Source organism: Scyliorhinus canicula, chromosome 9 (assembly GCF_902713615.1).
Source record: "Scyliorhinus canicula chromosome 9, sScyCan1.1, whole genome shotgun sequence".
Lineage (NCBI taxonomy): Eukaryota > Metazoa > Chordata > Chondrichthyes > Carcharhiniformes > Scyliorhinidae > Scyliorhinus > Scyliorhinus canicula.
Window position 1 is genome coordinate 182,817,841 of NC_052154.1, and position 18,030 is coordinate 182,835,870.

Sequence of the window (18,030 nt, forward strand, 5' to 3'; positions counted from 1 at the left end):
AAAATTACTCTGTTTTTTGAGGTGCCTATTTTTGCTGATTCGGATTGTAGAAATCACACCACATTGGCGGATTGTAGAAATCACACCACATTGGGGGATAATTTTGATCGCTTGTGCCCTGTCGTGCTCTTCACCCATGGGGAGGCAGTGGCAGAATGGTAATGTCACCGGGCTGGTAATCCAGAGTTTCAGGATAATGCTCAGCAGGTAAGGGTTCAAATCCCACCACGGCAGCTGGTGGAATTGAAATTCAATTAGTTAATAAATCTGGAATTGAGAGCCCGTTTTAGTGAAGTACCCGTGAAATTATCATTGATTGTCAACTGGTTCACTTCAAGGTTCACTCCCTTTAGGGAAGGAGATGTGCCATCCTTACCCAGTCTGGCCGACATGTGACTCCAGACCCACAGCAATGTGGTTAACTCTGACCTACCATCTGAAATTTCCGAGCAAGCCACTCATTAGTATCAAACCGCTACAGAAAAGTTGAAATGGGTAGTTCAGTACCACCATCCTCTCGAGGGCAATTAGGGATGGTGCCCTTCCCAGTGACACCTACATGGAATATAATGGAATACATGGAAGCCTAATTGAGATTATAGTCACAGTGATTATCGGCAATGCCGTTGAAACTAAGCCGATTGCACGTTCATTGAAGAGAGTGATAAGTGTTTTATTGCAAGGATTCCCATTACAGCCAAGGCTTATGTGGTAGGATTTATGCACTGTAACTTTCATATATATTTAAATTACATAACACAAATGTCAGATGTCTATGAAATATTACAATTTTGCAACTTATCTCTAACGGGTCAAAAGATTTATAGTCCTACGTCTTATCAGCATTGAAGTGATCATATGATTCAAAGAGATGTTGTCCTAATAATCTGACACATATTCTGTATGACATGAAGGCTACTTTAAGGAAGGTTACCACAAGATACCTTTTAAGGAAATCTGCAGTTTAATTTAGCTCGTCCAACAGACAAATTATAATTAAAGGAGGGTGATGTAATTGTATTGGTCTGTTCGAAGAACGGAAAATACTGACATCTTTACTTGTGCTATTGGCAGTAAGATGTTTATGTACTTATTTTTGTTCTGTGGTATTGAGGTATTAGTGGCAGAGTAACTGGGTACCTGAACAGATTGCCGATGTGATGATCTGGAGGCGGACTGGGGAGTGGTGAGGTTTATGTATTTAATGTACTTTATCCACTGGCAGCCAGAAAAGCAGTGAGTCTTCGGAATCATTTTCCTTTGTATTTTTCTTTAAATGTTGTACTTTGAAGTACAACATTGTACATTATTCTGCAGTGATCTTTAAGGAGGCTCATTTACTTCCCTTCTGGAGGATTTTAACCCAGAAATGGGGAGTCTTGGGTCGGATGGGAGTTTGAAATCTTAACAATACGATTACTGACCCAAGCCGGCCTCCAACATGCCCATCTCTCTTTTTTTTTCTAAATTTAGAGTATCCAGTTCATTTTTTTTTCCAATTAAGGGGCAATTTTAGCGTGGCCAATCCACCTACCCTGCACATCTTTTGGGTTGTGGGGGCGAAACCCACGCAAACACGGGGAGAATGTGCAAACTCCAGACGGACAGCGACCCAGAGCCGGGATCGAACCTGGGACCTCGGCGCCGTGAGGCAGCAGGGCTAACCCACTGCGCCACCGTGCTGCCCTTAACATGCCCATCTCTTGCGGTAGGGAGTTGAGCGAGCGGTCAGCCCACTCCCAAGGAGGCAGACGGGTAACCAAAATCCGATAATTTATCATTCAGCATTTTGAATTTAAATCTTGTCGCCCAAGTTTTCCAAACTTTGGGGAAACCGTCAGCTACATCCAGGCGTGGGCTTGCTTGGGTCCGGGAGGTGAGTGCCTATAGACCTTTCTCCTGAATCCAGGCTGCCTACCTGATGGATTCTCGATCACCCCCATTCCTGTCAGTCTACTTGACCTGAGTGGGCTCCACCAGTGTTTGCCCCCCCCCCCCCAAAAACAACGCTGCCGGGTTCCCCAGTGACCTTGTCACCCACCCATTCAGAACAAACCAGTCAAGTAAAGATTCAGTCCTGTCATTCAATTTGGACCAAACAAATTTCAAGATGCTGGTGTCAAAAATTAGAAACAAAACGTCAGGTGAGAGGCAATAACTGACAGATATGTCGATCTTGTCTTGAAAGTGAGCTCTTGTGGGACTATTAGCATATGAAGTTTCTCGGCTTTGTGGCAAGGAGCAACCATTTGAAGGAGATGCATTTTTGTCTCACTTTCTTTTTCATTCTTGATGCCTGGATGCCATTGGCAAGGCCACCACTTGATGATCATCTCAGATTACCCTGAGAAAGTACTGATGGGTTATCAAGCAGTTTAATAGAAAAAGAAGTGGCTTTCTGGACCATTCTCAAGCAGAGATGGAAGTCAACTGTCGGATCTAAGGACTGCAGCTTCCATTCCCTAATGGCTCAATCAACCGTCTTAGATTATTAGCCTGTTGGTCACGAATACTGGGATCAGACCAGACCAACATAGCAGGACAGGGATTTTGTACAAACGCATTCAGAGTTTGCATGCTGATGATTCAAGGCACATGCCTCAGCGGTATAAATAATGATTAGTCTGTGCCAATAATGTTTTTCCGATATACAACAGATACTAAAATATATGCAGCATTTTTATTCAGCGATGCGCGGGTTGGATGGATTGGTCACGCTAAATTGCCTGTAGTGTCCAAACGTTAGGTGGGGTTGTTGGGTTACAAGGATAGGGAGGAGGTGTGGGCTTAGGTAGGGTGCTCTTTCAGGGGCCGGTGTAGACTCGATGGGCTGAATAGCCTCCTTCCTCACTGTAAATTCAATGATTCTATTTGGATTTGTTTATTGTCACGTGTACCGAGGTACAGTGAAAAGTATTTTTCTGCGAGCAGCTCAACAGATCATTCAGTACATGGAAGAAAAGGGAATTAAAGAAAATACATAATAGGGCAACACACGATATACAACGTAAAAGAGAGAGGTTAGTAATAATGTTAGCTTTAGAATTAATTTTTAAAAGATTAGAACGAGAATAAGTTAAGTTAAAAGTGGATCTGTTGGGGAGAGCTTGCAGAGAGGCGCCTCGCTCCGATGCCATTGTGAATGCAAAATCAGAGAGAGTGTGGAACTCACTGTCAGAGTGGTGGTCTAGGTGAGTGGCAATAATGCATTGAAGGGGAAGCTGGATAACTACATTAGGGACAACGGAATCAAAGGGTTTGTTGATTGGTGGAGGGATGGTGGGGGGGGGGGGGGGGGGGGGTTTTGATAAGCCAACGGTTTCCGCCCTCTGACAATAAGATTTCAACGGCCTATAAAGATCATTGCTTGACGACCTGTCCCACCCGTGTGTAGGGAGCTCTGCCAACCCTTATCATGCCACCAGGATAATGTCCCAGTGGGTGGACGGTGTTGACAAACTGGTCGGTTGGTTAGACTGCGGCGAGATGCCAACAGCGTGGGTTTAATTCCTGTGCCGGCTGAGGTTCCCCATGAAGGGCCCCGCCTTCTCAACCTTCCTGCCACCTGAGCTGTGGTGGCCCTCAGGGTAAATCACCACCAGGTAGTTCTCTCCCAAAGTGGGGAGCAGCCTATGGTCCTCTGGGACTGTGGCGACTTTCACTTCACTCAGTCAACAGTGTGAAATTTCATGCTCGTCTGCTCCATTTTCATTCCCATTAAGGGTTAATAATCCAGCCTGTATTGTGCAGGGCAGTTAAAATGTTATATTACCAGCTGTGCTTAAGTAGGTCACCTTTCATTAACTATGATCTATCGAGTGACCCTGAATGATATGCCCCGATGTATTATCATTTTTATTCAATCGCTGACAACCGACTAATACTCATTTTCCAATATCTGCAGATTATTCTATCCATCAGCATTTCACCACTGCACTGAAATAAAAGAGCTGATTATTAAATCCAAATGATTGAAAAGACAAATGAGACCCATATTCTGTGGTTTTAGTCATTTTGAACATTCTGCTGTGCTGCGTTTTTTTTTTAAGATTAATTTGTTCCAGTAAGATCTTGTTCATTCAATATTTTAGTTGAGGAGGCCCTCGTGAGCTCTGAAGCAAACCATACCCCTAAATTACATCCTCACAGAAAGAATTGTGAGTCGGGGCCATTTCCTGACCTCGTGGCCCTGCCTCCTGCCCAGCAGTATCTGCCCATGGTGCTTTAATCGTACAGCAGTGGGAGCAGGCTGGAGTCAGGGCTGCTGACCTGTGGAAGCAAGCCTAAGCCAGGAATGGAGGTGGGCAGCTTCGAAGGCATCTCTGTTCACTGGGATCTCGGCCCAGTTATTTAAGTGAATATTAGCCACTCTAACCCTCTCTGTGCCCCCTTATTGGGGGATTTTGGATCCTTTCCTGGACCCCCATATCTCTCATGAATCCTCCATGCCCCATTCACGCCCCCAATGGGTCCTCCCTACCCACCCAACTACTGTCCACTTTGGACAGAAATCTGAGCCCTCTGATAACACTAAGAAGCCTTTGAAGTGCTCATGAAACTGTCAAAATAAACAAACATCCATTCAAAAACCACTTCGAAGGAACACAATCCTCTCAACAGCTCACAAAACTGTTAATTAAGCAAAGCGCACAGTTCCATTAACAACTGTGTAAACAACCGACATGAAGTGGAATCTATTGGTGGTGTTTGGATCTCAGACAAGCATTCAGAAATGGTATTCCATCTCATAGCAATACAAGGAAAGGCTCCAGAGTGAATACATTGATGCTGGTGAAGCAGGCTGAACAGGGGGCCATCTGGCTCAACAGAGGGCTGACTTCTATGAATCACACGCCAGCCAACTGTTCGACCACTGAAGCAGTCCACAGTTTGGCCACAGTTGTTCCCGAGTCCACGACAAGCTTTCTCAATGGTTCCCGACTCCACCGAGCTGCCCTGAAGCAAGTCTCCTACTGAAATAGGCCTGACTCCTTGGAAATAGTGGGGGCTCTAAAATGTTGAGACCCTCGATTGAGTGGACAAGGGCAGGATTGCTGTGCGAAGGTTTGTTACCCACCCCTTATTCCGACACCGTAAAAATCTCACACAACTGGAATGGGTGGGAACCCCTTAATGGGGTCCTGCCCGTCATTTTGAAATCCCGCTCCGCTCTGTTCCGACACGGACAGAGGGGTGAAAATCTGGGCCTATTCCTGCTCAATTCAAATGAATTTGCAAAGCTACGTTCTGGATCTTCCGGATGTAACTTTGGAAGTCTGTAGCATTTTTGCACATTGGTGGAACTCCTGACATTTGGTCACGACCTTGTCTGCCCGTGGGGGCTGGTTTTGTTCCGTTGGTTCGTGATGCAGAGCGAGGCCAGCAGCGCGGCGTTCAATTCCCGTAACGGCTGAGGTTATTCACGAAGGTCCCGCCTTCTCAACCTTGCCCCTCGCCTGAGGCGTGGTTAAATCACCTCAGGTTAAATCACCACCACTCAGCTCTCCCCCCCTCAAAGGGGAAAGCAGCCTGAGACTATGGCGACTTTGCCCTTTGCCCTTTCCTTGTATGGCAGGCTGCTACAGAAAGAGAATAAGAAATTTGAGGCTTGTGAACAAAATTATTTCATTGATTGTGCAATGTTTCCAAACAATTTCAGCGGAGGTACGTATGTAACCATCCTGGGAGTTTAATGGGACGCATTCAATTTTCTTTGTGAACAATAGTGATAGACCCAGCATTCTATAAGAGTTCAAACTAACTATCTCAGGAACATGTACGCTGAAATTTCATAAGATGGAAACACGAAGCCAAAGTTCTATCAGCCTAAAAGCCCATCTTCAAATTGCTTTTGACCTGGAGAATAACAGGCAGGTTAATCGAGACGCTCTCTGTCTGTCGCTCTCGGCGAATGGAGATTTTTTTTATCTTTTAGAGCATTTGAGCCATTATGTGAGGAACTTTAAAATGTAAAGCAGTGGAAATCAAACCCCAGCGTGACCTCCAGCTAAGCACAGATAAACGGATCGTTTTACACCACTTCATTCTTAAAAATTTCACGCAGATTCTCCGGCTTTTTGTGTTAACGGGTTAACAGTAACTTGCTGTATTTGTGCGCCGCTCTTTGTAATGCTTACTTGGATCGTTTCCAGATCATGTTTGATGTGGAAACGTGCAAAATGGTCAGTGAGGTAAAGGACCATGACTGCACTCATTTATCTTGCCTCTTTTGTTTGAGCCGGCACACACCTGCATCAGTCGTTATCTGCCATCCATTTAAAAAAAAAAAAAATAATGAATGCCACTGCTCAAAAAACCAGCATGGAAAAGCTGCGGAGACAATAGCCGTCCAAATACAGCCTTCCAACAAAGAATACATTTCCCAAATAAATGCTGGCAGCTATATTTTCTCAATGTGTCCATATGAAAGCGTAGCTCTCATCCAAACCTACAATCTGTCAGGTAAAGGGGTTAGAGGTAAGATTGATTACTTCGGCAAGCACAGTGAAGCACTCTGGGTACTTGGCTAGTGTTTCAGCTCTGTTTTGGTTGACCTTCAAACAAACATGAGAAATGAAGGCAGCCGCATAAGGGGTAGTCTTTTGAGTTGTGTACACGATATTGTGCCTGTAATTCCATTTGCGTCCTTCCAGCATCAGATTCAACATTTGAGTGGACAAAGTAGGCAAGAAAGCATACGGAGTGCTTGCCTTCATTGGACAGGGCATCAAGTATAAAAACTGGCAAGTCGTGCTACAGTTGGATTGGCCATGCTAAATTGCCCCTTAGCATGCAAAAGGTTAGGTTGGGTTACTGGGGTTAGGGGGATAGGCTGGAGGCGTGGGCTTGAGTTGGATGCTCTTTCCAAGGGCCGGTGCAGACTCGATGGGCCGAATGGCCTCCTTCTGCACCGTAAATTCTATGCAAATGACAAAATGTGATAGGCTGGCCAGGAGTGCATCGGACTTTTACCATTAACCATTCAAGGCCTGTGACTTTTAACAGTGCCAAAATAATAAATAAAATCAAATAAAAAATGACCATCTGAGCCACCATCGTGCAGGTCCCTATGCTACAGTTATTGAACAGGTCTGGTGAGCTTTAGTCTTTCAAGTTGACAATGGCCAAATGCTGTTTTCCATTACTGCTGCTCTTTATTGCTAGTCAGACAAAATCTAGGTTTGGGTCCTGTAATGACCCCTACGAGGCCCCCAGGGATATCGTGATTGATCTCCCCATGGCACTCGTGGAATATGAGCTTGCCCTCTAATGGGCAGAGGCCCACCCAGCTGGGTCTCATAACAATCTAGTACCAAGGCCGACCCGGAGAGGGACTGACACGTTGGTTGTCCCAATGGGACTTTACCCTGTGGGCGTGTTTACTGCCATTGGCAGGCTTATCGTGACCCTAAATAAACCGGCTTCACCCCACCGTTCACCTTGCTGGGTTTGAATAGGTCAACTTTTAATTAAATGACTCATTCTGCTGCCATTGTACATTGGATACCAGTCAGGGACTGATGTGCAACACGGATGGTCAGGATGTATACAAATTCAGAGGGAGGAAGAAAGAAATTAGTTAATGGTGGGAATGTGCAAATAGAAACCTAGACTTGCCAGTGTGTTCATATGTTTGAAGTTTATATTTGTGATAGCAGAGGATGTCTCAGTGACTAAAGGGGAAAACAATGAGGGTACTCAAAGTAACGGAACATGATTAGGTAGCCGCCACTCGGGAAAACATGCTTCAATGTGGTCTTCAGCGCATGTTATCTGATCCTGTCTCTTCGGCTGTGTAATGACATTTTTACATTTGTAGCGCTTTTAAGTTCCTCCTCCCTTTGAGCAGTTGGCAAAAGCCATTGAACTTGGTGATTAATAACAGGTTTTGTTGAGGAGACGGGAAGGTTGAGTCAGCAAACTCCAGGATCCAGCTCACCCGTCTCCTTTACAAAGACCACACCCGCCACATTTCTGTGTCGATAGACGGGAGCAGGATGGAGTTGGTCCCGCTGCCTCTGGGCGGGGAGATGACCAGCCCGGCAGACTAAAACACCTGCCTCTATTTATTGGGACATTGGCCCAGTTTTAAAGTTGACGGTCAAGCCCTCAAACTCTCATCCTGTCACACACCCCACTTGCCTCTTCCCTCAAAGTTCCCCTGCCCCTACATGCCCCCCCCCCCCCCCCCCCCCCCCCCCAATCATGCCCTCTCATATTCCCATGCCACAAGACCATAAAATATATGGGCACAATTAGGCCATTTGACCCACTGAGTCTGCTCCTCCATTCGATCATGGCTGATATGTTTCTGATCCCCATTCTCCTGCCTTTTCTCTGTGCCCCTGATCCCCTTATTAATCTCTGTATTAAAGACACTCCTTGGGCTCCTTAGCCTTCTGTGGAACTGAGTTTCACAGATTCACTACCCACTAGTTGAAGAATTCCTCCTCATCTTCAGGCCGAGGCTGTGCCCTCAGGTTCTACTCTTTCCTACCAGTGGAAACATCTTCTCCACGTCCACTCTATCTAGGCCTCTCAATGAGATCCCCCCCCCCCTCATCATTCTAAACCCCATCGAGAACTGACCCGGAGTCCACAACCACTCCTCATATGCCCCCACATAACAACATGCCTCCTCATATTCCCATCCTCCCCTCATACCCCTAATGTCCCTTCCATACTCCCTCATATGCTCATACCTCCGTAGCCACTCCCCAGTATCTACTTGGTCAGAGCTCAGGAACTATGGGCGGGATTCTCAGTTAGCGGGATCCTCCGCTTCGCTGGAAACGCACTCACATCCGCAGATTTCCCGATGGCGTGGGGGTGCCCACAATGGGAAACCCCACTGTCCAGCTGCTGGGGCGGAGGGTTCCGCTGCCGCGGGGGCTCACCGCACCAGGAAACGGGTCTGGTGGGGAAGGAAAACCAATCCTGCCCCATGTCTTTGAAATTGAGATGAAAAACGTTAACTTTCTCGCAATCCAATAGATCTCTCACCCAAACACATTTCATACTGAAATAATCTCTCCTTCATGAAACACATTCAACAAAACACCCCCTCGAGTAGCCCATCTGCCTGTTGTAAAAACGAACATCTACTTCTTCAACCACATCAAAGACAGATAATCTGTTAATAATCTCTTTAAAAAGTCACACAAAATGTGAACACAACCCCCTGCTGCAATAAGTGATCCTTTGCATTTGACATTCTGCCAAGCATTTATAATGGACCCAGTGTAATGACCAAGTCTTGGAAATGTAAACAATGGTGTCAATTGAAACTGAAAAACCATATTGACTTTAAGGTAAAGCGTGGGCGCAGCTTTCTGGCCGCATTGTGCTGAGCGCTGATCCCGCTATTCCCAATGAACAGCAGGAGAGGCTATTCTGGAATCTCCCAGTGTTCTGGGCACCGTTGTTGCGAGCTGGCTGGGGTTTGGCTGAGAAAGTGCTGCTCGACCTTGTTAGCGAGGGGCTGGCGAGCACAGTGCCGGCGAATCAGCTGGCGAGCCTTCATTTGCGGCGAGAAGCCCGTGAGGCCTGGTTAAGTGGACCAATTAATGTTGAATAGCCTCGCTGGGCCAAGCGGCGGGAAGCTTGCGGCAGTTTTCCAGTGGGGACTGAGGTTCCATCATGGCTCACGACTCCTCGGACAGTCTGTGAATCACCCTTACTGACGGGCGATTACCGACTTTTATGGCAATGGCAGGGCGGGGATTAGAACTTCCCAGTCTCACAACGGAGATGGCAAGTGTGGGAGTGCTGCCACAGGTGGGCCACCTGTATCCTTATTCTTATCTGAAACTGTAAGGGGAGAGGGGGTGGTGGCTATGCCAGAATCTGGCCCCATTCGCCATTGCTATACAGCTCCCGAGTCGTCCCGGCTTGATAAACATCCGGTGCGCGGCTGCTGTTTCAGATGTTACATATCCATTGGATGACGTGTGGCATTTGACCACTGCAAGGCTCCGGTCAACAATTTATCATGTTAACTGTGTTGTTTCAGGCCTCCCCCATCCTTTTGCTATCACAGTGTTTGAAGACAGCCTATACTGGACCGACTGGCACACCAAAAGCATCAATAGCGCCAACAAGTTTACTGGGAAAAACCAGGAGATTATCCGCAATAAGCTCCATTTCCCAATGGACATCCACACACTCCATCCACAGAGGCAACCAGCAGGTAAGGAGAACATGAAGCATAAACTTGGACAAAAACTTTAACCCTTACTTCTGCAATTTAAAGACAAACAGAAGCATTGGATACATTGGATTGAGAAAAATCTCGGAGATAATTCCATTCCCTTCCTTTTTTCGAAAAAAATCATACCCCTCGGTTTAATTTCCTTAAGAAAAGGTACTTATGTATCTACAGGTCGCAGGGGTCGTTTCTGATTAGTACATTTATTTTTAGTTTTGTTTTTCCAAATGGCGTAGCCCAGGAATGAAGACCAGGATATAATTGACGATGCCAATCCTCATTTTTCTCCAAAATAAGCGAAATACTGCGGATGCTCAAATCGGAAACAAGAACAGATTCTGGATAAACTCAGCAGGTCGCGCAGCGTCTGTCGGGAGAGGCAACAGGGTTAACGAGTGGGATTCTCCGCTTCCCCAGCCACGTGCTTCTCGCCGGCGTGCCGTTCGCTGGAGGCAGGATCCTATCCTCCCGCCGGTTGTCAATGGGATGTCCCATTTAAACCATCCCAGGAAATTCTAGTGTAGCATTGCAAACTACCATAAATTATTTATGCTGTAATTGCCTGCAGCTTCTTCCCTGGAATAATGGTTTATTTCATCGGTGTATATGGTACCATGGGCTAAAGAATATACTGGCTCCAAGTCCACTTATTTCAAGGTTGATTAATTTTAATTATCAGATAACTTAACTTTCTCAGCACTGATTTCCTTTTATATATTGTATGTATTGGGGGTGCTGTCATAATATACACCAGTATATTATACCAGACACACACTGCACCATGATGGACACACACAGGGACCAATCAACATGTACAAACACCGCAGCCAATCACCAGTTAGAATACACACACTATAAAGGCAGAGGGCACCACGGTTCCAGCTCATTCTGGGTGCTGCCTCTGAGTGTAACAAGAACTCATCCAGCCCGGCACAGACTCACACCACGTGCTGAGAGAATCAACTGGTTCGGACAAGGCTTAGGTCTCTAGTTTAAGTTAGCATCATTTAGACCCACAGTCATCGTGTGTTAGTTAGTTAGAAGTTAGTTAATAAAATTGAGTTGAACCTTCATCAGTGTTGGAAGTGTCTGTTCATCTCTCAAGTCTACACTAGCCAACACTTCAGGTGCGAGATAATTAATTATTTTTAATATAAAAAATGATTACAACCTTGAGTTATCAGGAATCAGCCTGATTGTTGCTGATTGAAAGCAACAAGTGACTATGGATACTATTACTATGGATACCATTACTATGGACACTATTACTATGGACACTATTACTATGGATACTATCACTATGGACACTATTACTATGGATACTATTACTATGGACACTATTACTATGGATACTATTACTATGGACACTATTACTATGGATACTATTACTATGGACACTATTACTATGGATACTATTACTATGGATACCATTGCTCCTCCTTACTATTGACGTTAGATTATTTTGGCGGTCCTGTGGCACAGTGGGTAGTAGTTCCCTGCCTCTAAACCAGAAGCTCTGGGTTCAAGTCCAGGACTTGATGGCCAAGGGAGCAGTGTTCATAACATTGTCAAACAGGTTGAGTATCAACTTACAAATCCTTCCAATACAGGCGGTAAGAGTAGGCGCAATTGCTGGTCAGCTGTGTGATGGAAAGAAATCGTAGCTTCTCCCATCACTATCCATAACTCCAGATTACTACGTCGGTGTAGTAGCGGGTCAGTTTAGCTCAGTTGGCTGGACAGCTGGTTTGGGATGCAGAGCGAGGTCAGCAGCGCGGGTTCAGTTCCCGCGCCTGCTGAGGTTATTCATGAAGGCCCCGCCTTCTCAACCCTGCCCCTTGCCTGAGGTGTGGTGACCCTCAGGTTAAATCACCACCAGTCAGCTCTCCCCCCTCAAAGGGGCAAGCAACCTATGGTCATCTGGGACTATCGTGACTTTACTAACTTACTTCGATATGTGTGCGTTACCACAGCTACTCAGACCTGTTGCGAATGTTGCCGGTTGGTTCAACGGCAGAACAGTCGATGGAATCAGGTTGATACCAACAGCATGGGGTCCGATCCTCATTCCGGCTGAGGTGGGGTGGGTTCGGGTCCTGCCTCCTTGCCTTACCTATGGTGGAGGCAATGACATTGCCCTTGAACAGGGAACTGCAGAAACAGAAGAAATCATTTTGGAAACACTCGTGTATGTTGATGATATTTATATTGTGTATTGTTCTTTCTGCTATTTGAGCAGGGAGAAATCACTGTGGCACCAACAACGGAGGATGTAGCCACCTTTGCTTGCCCAGTGGCACCAACTACACGTGTGCCTGTCCGACTGGCTTCAAAAAAGTAGATGCCTACAGCTGCGCTGGAAGTAAGTAAAAATTGGCAGGATTGTTTGCTGTAGTTAACCCCCGTAGAGTGATCCAATAGATTTTGAGGCACCTATTCAACTTTCAATCTGTGTGAGAGAGCTATGAATTACTCACTATGACAAGGGATGTGAAAGGTTCAGTCTATGTAAAAACATCAAGCACTTTAAGCAGTTTTGGGTTCCGCAATGTATGAAAGATGTTGAGGCAACAGAGGCTGTAGCACAGGTTCACTAGGATACTGTATATAACATAGAACAGTACAGCACAGAACAGGCCCTTCGGCCCTCGATGTTGTGCCGAGCATTGTCCGAAACCAAGATCAAGCTAACCCACTCCCTGTCATTCTGGTGTGCTCCATGTGCCTATCCAATAACCGCTTGAAAGTTCCTAAAGTGTCCGACTCCACTATCACAGCAGGCAGTCTATTCCACACCCTAACCACTCTCTGAGTAAAGAACCTACCTCGGACATCCCTCCTATATCTCCCACCCTGAATCTTATAGTTATGCCCCCTTGTACCAGCTACATCCACCCGAGGAAATAGTCTCCGAACGTCCACTCTGTCTATCCCCCTCATCATCTTATAAACCTCTATTAAGTCGCTTCTCATCCTCCTCCGCTCCAAAGAGAAAAGCCCTAGCTCCCTCAACCTTTCCTCATAAGACCTATCCTGCAAACCAGGCAACATCCTGGTAAATCTCCTTTGCACCCTTTCCAATCCTTCCTATAATAATAAATAAGTGGAAACAAAAGTACAAAGAAAGGTGCAACGATCTGGGGCTTTCATTAGAACTGTGTGTATTAGTATTAGTGTGGGATTTTATAAGTGGTGTTTAAAATAGGAGAATGTTGATATAAATGGACTTCCTCGAGTTTTCTAAAGCCAATAGAACAAGACAACATAGACTATAACATAAAATGAAATTGAGTACCAACTTATTTTGGACACAGTTATCAGGTTTTTAAAAATTCTCTCATGGGGTGCAGGCAACGCAGGCTGGGCAGGCATTTATTGCCCATACCTAATTGCCTTTGAGGCATTTACAATTCAACCAATTTGGAACACATGTAGGCCAGACCAGGTAAGGGCAGCAGATTTCCTTCCCTAAAGAACATTAGTGAACCAGATGGGTTTTTGTGATAATTGACAATGGCTTCATGGTCATCACTAGATTTTTCTTCAGTTCAGATTTCACCTCCTGCCGAGGTGGGATTTGAACCTGGGTCTCCAGGGAATTGCCCTGGGTCTCTGGAATGCTAGTCCAGTGACTACACCACTGGGTCAGGTTGCTGAATGTACAACTCGAATTTTGATCAAAGCAGACAATCAGCTGTTAAGGATTGGAAGATGAATGGGTGAAGGAAAGATGAATGTAGGGATAACATCTAGTTCTTGGTTTTTGTGGGTGCACTGATGGAAAAAATGCTTGATCCTAGACACAGCCATATGGCCACCCAATATTGCATTAAAAGCCAGATGAGGCAGATAGGTGATTGGCTTTGTTTGGTAGATGCTTAGCAGCCAGATCTCGGAACTTGTAGATCATTCATGGGTGGTACAGTAGTTAGAACTGCTGACTATCAGAGCCAGGGACCCGAGTTCAATTCTGACCCTGGGTGACTGGCTGTGTGGAGTTTGCACACTCTCCCCGTGTCTGGATGGGTTTCCTCCGGGTTCTCCGCTTTCCTCCCACAGTCCAAAGATGTGCAGGTTAGGTGGATTGGCCATGATAAATTGCCCTTAGTGCCCAAAAGTTAGGTAGGGTTGCAGGAAAGTGGGCCTAGGTAGGCTGCTCTTTCAGAGGGTTGGTGCAGACTCCTTCTGCACTGTAGGGATTCTATGATTCATACCAGCTTGAGGTATGTGCTGCAATTGTGGCACTATCTTCCTGAATATTGAGCTTAATGTAGCAGAATTTCAAGATGGCCTTTTATTGCCCATCTTTATTAAGGCCTTTATAATTTTAACAATTTAAACAACAAAATATTAAAAGAGCAAGGTGAACAACACATACCCAACCAACAACAAAACCCAGCCAACATGGCTTACATAAACAACTCCCCATCCCAATTTCCCACTAACCTTTCCCAACCCCCCCATGCCTCCCCTTTTTAACCCCACCCCCTCCCACCCACTGCTGACAGCTTGATTTTTCCCAAAGGAGTCGATAAAAACTAACACCTCCGGGCAAACCCGAGCATTGATCCTCTCAGAGCGAACTTAATCTTCTCGAGCTGGAGAATCCCCAGCATGCCACTGACCCACACCCCCCTGACTTCGCAGGCTCCGGGTCCCTCCATGACAATAAAATCCGTCTCCGGGCTACCAGGAAGGCAGAGGCCAAGACAACAGCCTCTCTCGCCCCCTGGACTCCCGGGTCTTCTGACAGACCAAAAATCGCCACCACGGGATTCGGAACCACCCTTGCCTTCAGCAAACCCCTGCCAAAATCTCCTTAGCCTCGGACATGCCCAAAACATATGGACATGATTCGCAGGCCCACCCGCATAGCGCCCACACCTACCCTCCACCCTGCCCATCCGGGCCACAGTCATATGCGCCCTGTGGACCACCTTAAATTGTCCGGCTAAACCTGGCACACAACAAGGACACACTGACTCACCTCAGGACGTCCTCCCATAACCCAGCCTCCCAACTCCCCACCCAAATCTTCCTCCCACTTTCGCTTCACCTCCCCTATCGAGGCTCCCTCCCACTCCATCAGCTCCTTATAAATCTCTGATATTTCCCCCTCCCCCACACCCGTTTACGACACCACCTTATCCTGTCGCCCCTCTACCGCATGTGATGTGTTGCTTTTATATTCAACAATATTATCGACTTTTATTGGCACCTGTAGAATTAAAATTTTAAATAGGAACATGCGGAGGCAGCACGGTAGCATTGTGGATAGCACAATCGCTTCACAGCTCCAGGGTCCCAGGTTCGATTCCGGCTTGGGTCACTGTCTGTGCGGAGTCTGCACATCCTCCCCGTGTGTGCGTGGGTTTCCTCCGGGTGCTCCGGTTTCCTCCCACAGTCCAAAGATGTGCAGGTTAGGTGGATTGGCCATGATAAATTGCCCTTAGTGTCCAAAATTGCCCTTAGTGTTGGGTGGGGTTACTGGGTTATGGGGATAGGGTGGAGGTGTTGACCTTGGGTAGGGGGTAGGGTGCTCTTTCCAAGAGCCGGTGCAGACTCGATGGGCCGAATGGCCTCCTTCTGCACTGTAACTTCTATATGTATAAAAAGCCAGTGAGGGGATTGTTGATTGTAATACCAGCTGGTTTTTGCACTTGAGACTCTTAATCACTCATTTTTTTAAACCGTAATTGGTCTATCTTTATGAGATAAGGTTATGATTTATTTAACAGTCTGAAAAATAAAGATCAAATAAGAACAGATTAGCTAAGTGGGCAGTCCAGTCCAGTGCACGTTTTTACCTAGTGGGTTTTAAGATGTGGTGGCGGTCTGTTATAGTTCACTCGCCGAGTCCCGTCACATGCACGTTGTAGTCTGGAGCCAAGACAGTGACGGCCTCCAATGCTCTCCCCATCATGTGGCTGGCCAAGAATCCCTCCTACGCTTACCGCCTGCCGTCGGTGTTTGACCTGGGGTGGGGCTCAAACCCGGAGCTGCTGGCTCAGAGGCAGGCACGCGACCCACTGCGCCACAAAACCATCTAAAATGTGCTTCACTGTAATGCAGTCACTCCTGGCATGTCGAATAAAACTGCAAAGTGCGGAATAAACTCAGGACAATACGAAAGGTTCCACAGCACCCGGCAGCATTTATGCATTAAGTGGATTATTGTAACCTCCGACCCAACCAGCGTTGCTGGATTCTGGCAGCCAGTGGGAAATGGAAGTCGTATATTCAATGTTTACCGCATTACTGTTTGCAAAATGTTACATTTAGAAGAAGTTGTACATGATTTTTTTGAACTTAGAAGTGACAAGAGACCTTTCGGCCTTATCAGGTCTTGACAAGTTCCTGCTTTTTGCTCGAAGGACGGACATCCGTCGCATCAGCTTTGACACCGAAGACAAGTCTGACGATGTCATTCCACTGGCCGATGTGCGCAGTGCTGTTGCCCTTGACTGGGACGCCAAAGGGGAGTACATTTATTGGACAGACGTCACTACGGATACCATCAACAGGGCTAAATGGGATGGAACAAAACAGGAGGTATGTACACGTATCTGAATGGATTAGCAGGCCGAAATCTGGTATGCGTGCAGTGCGATAACACAAAGGAAATGAAAGAGTCCCAGGAGATTATTTTCACGAACAAAGACAATTTGCAATCAATAATTCAATATTATGCCAAGCACGTTCTTCCCATGAAGTTTTATCCCAATTAAGTGTTGATACTTCTAGTACGAGGAAAACAAATACAGAAAATTAATTGAGGCTGGTAAAAACTTGGATGATGGGGAGAAAACGTACCATTTAATTTCAGATGTTGTACAGACAGATTAAGATTCTGGACAAGACCCAGTTGATATATTGTCTTCGACACCATGAGTTCTGTACAGTTCACTGGTATTGTGGGGACCATATATGTGTTTCAGTAAAATGAGTTTTATAGACAGAATATTTTTATGTGATCAATTTAATAGTAGGGAAGTTATAAAGACTGTGTAATATATCAGAGGTCATGTTCCATTGATTTGTCAACTGGAGGATTTATTTTAAATGCATTTTTAAAATCTTAGACGCTTTATGAAGGAATATTTTATCATTCTGCATCTGATAATGTTTCTAATCAATCCTTATTTTTCAGGCAGTGGTAGACACAAGTCTGGAAAGTCCTGCAGGACTAGCTGTTGACTGGTTGACAAACAAACTATACTGGACAGATGCAGGTAACCCAGCCAAATTAAGTGATATTCAGCATATCTGTTACTGCCTATCAAATACAGCGACGCTGAATTTAAAGTCACCATAAGAGAAAGCAATCAATGATAATTTCATTTTCGAAGCTTTTATAGTGTTTACGATCAGCGAGAGACGTGCTGGTGGAATTATGGGTAAACTTTTACAGCCCCTCCCACTGATGGAATCTCCCGATCCCGATGAAGTCAGGTGGACGTTTCCGGCCCTGCCATTGCCACAACGGGGGCCGCAGAATTTCGCCCAATCTCCTGGCGCAGGAGTGGATGGGCTCCTCGGGCACCTATCCCCAAGGAATGGTTCTGGCCGAGCTTTTGCTGAATTAGATCCTGCAGTTTTAAACCCAGAGAACCTCGAGCCTCGGTGATGAGGATTCTCTGCTGCAGCAGGGTTTAGTTTTCAGTCGGAGATTTTATTTGTCTCTGTAACAGAGTGAATTGGATGGATGCCCTGTGCCTGTGCCATGTATTCCGTGTAACTCCGTCACATGGCACAATGAATCCTAGTCCTCTCCCTGAGGCAGTCTCTTGGGCTCGTGGGTGACATGCTTCCACTCCAGCTCG

At 46.0% G+C, this 18,030-nt stretch overlaps 1 protein-coding gene across 5 annotated transcripts in view; it reads left to right on the plus strand.

The window, feature by feature from the left end:
• The window catches only part of lrp4 (low density lipoprotein receptor-related protein 4), a 437,607-nt gene that overhangs the window by 346,152 nt on the left and 73,425 nt on the right, over positions 1 to 18,030 (plus strand). For 3 of the 5 annotated variants that reach the window (XM_038808288.1, XM_038808284.1, XM_038808285.1), the window contains exons 15-18: positions 10,013 to 10,189; positions 12,444 to 12,569; positions 16,551 to 16,759; positions 17,358 to 17,439. In XM_038808288.1, the coding sequence (XP_038664216.1) occupies positions 10,013 to 10,189; positions 12,444 to 12,569; positions 16,551 to 16,759; positions 17,358 to 17,439 (594 nt within the window). The remainder of the gene's footprint in view (positions 1 to 10,012; positions 10,190 to 12,443; positions 12,570 to 16,550; positions 16,760 to 17,357; positions 17,440 to 18,030) is intronic. The other 2 variants (XM_038808286.1, XM_038808287.1) reach the window with 1 other exon arrangement.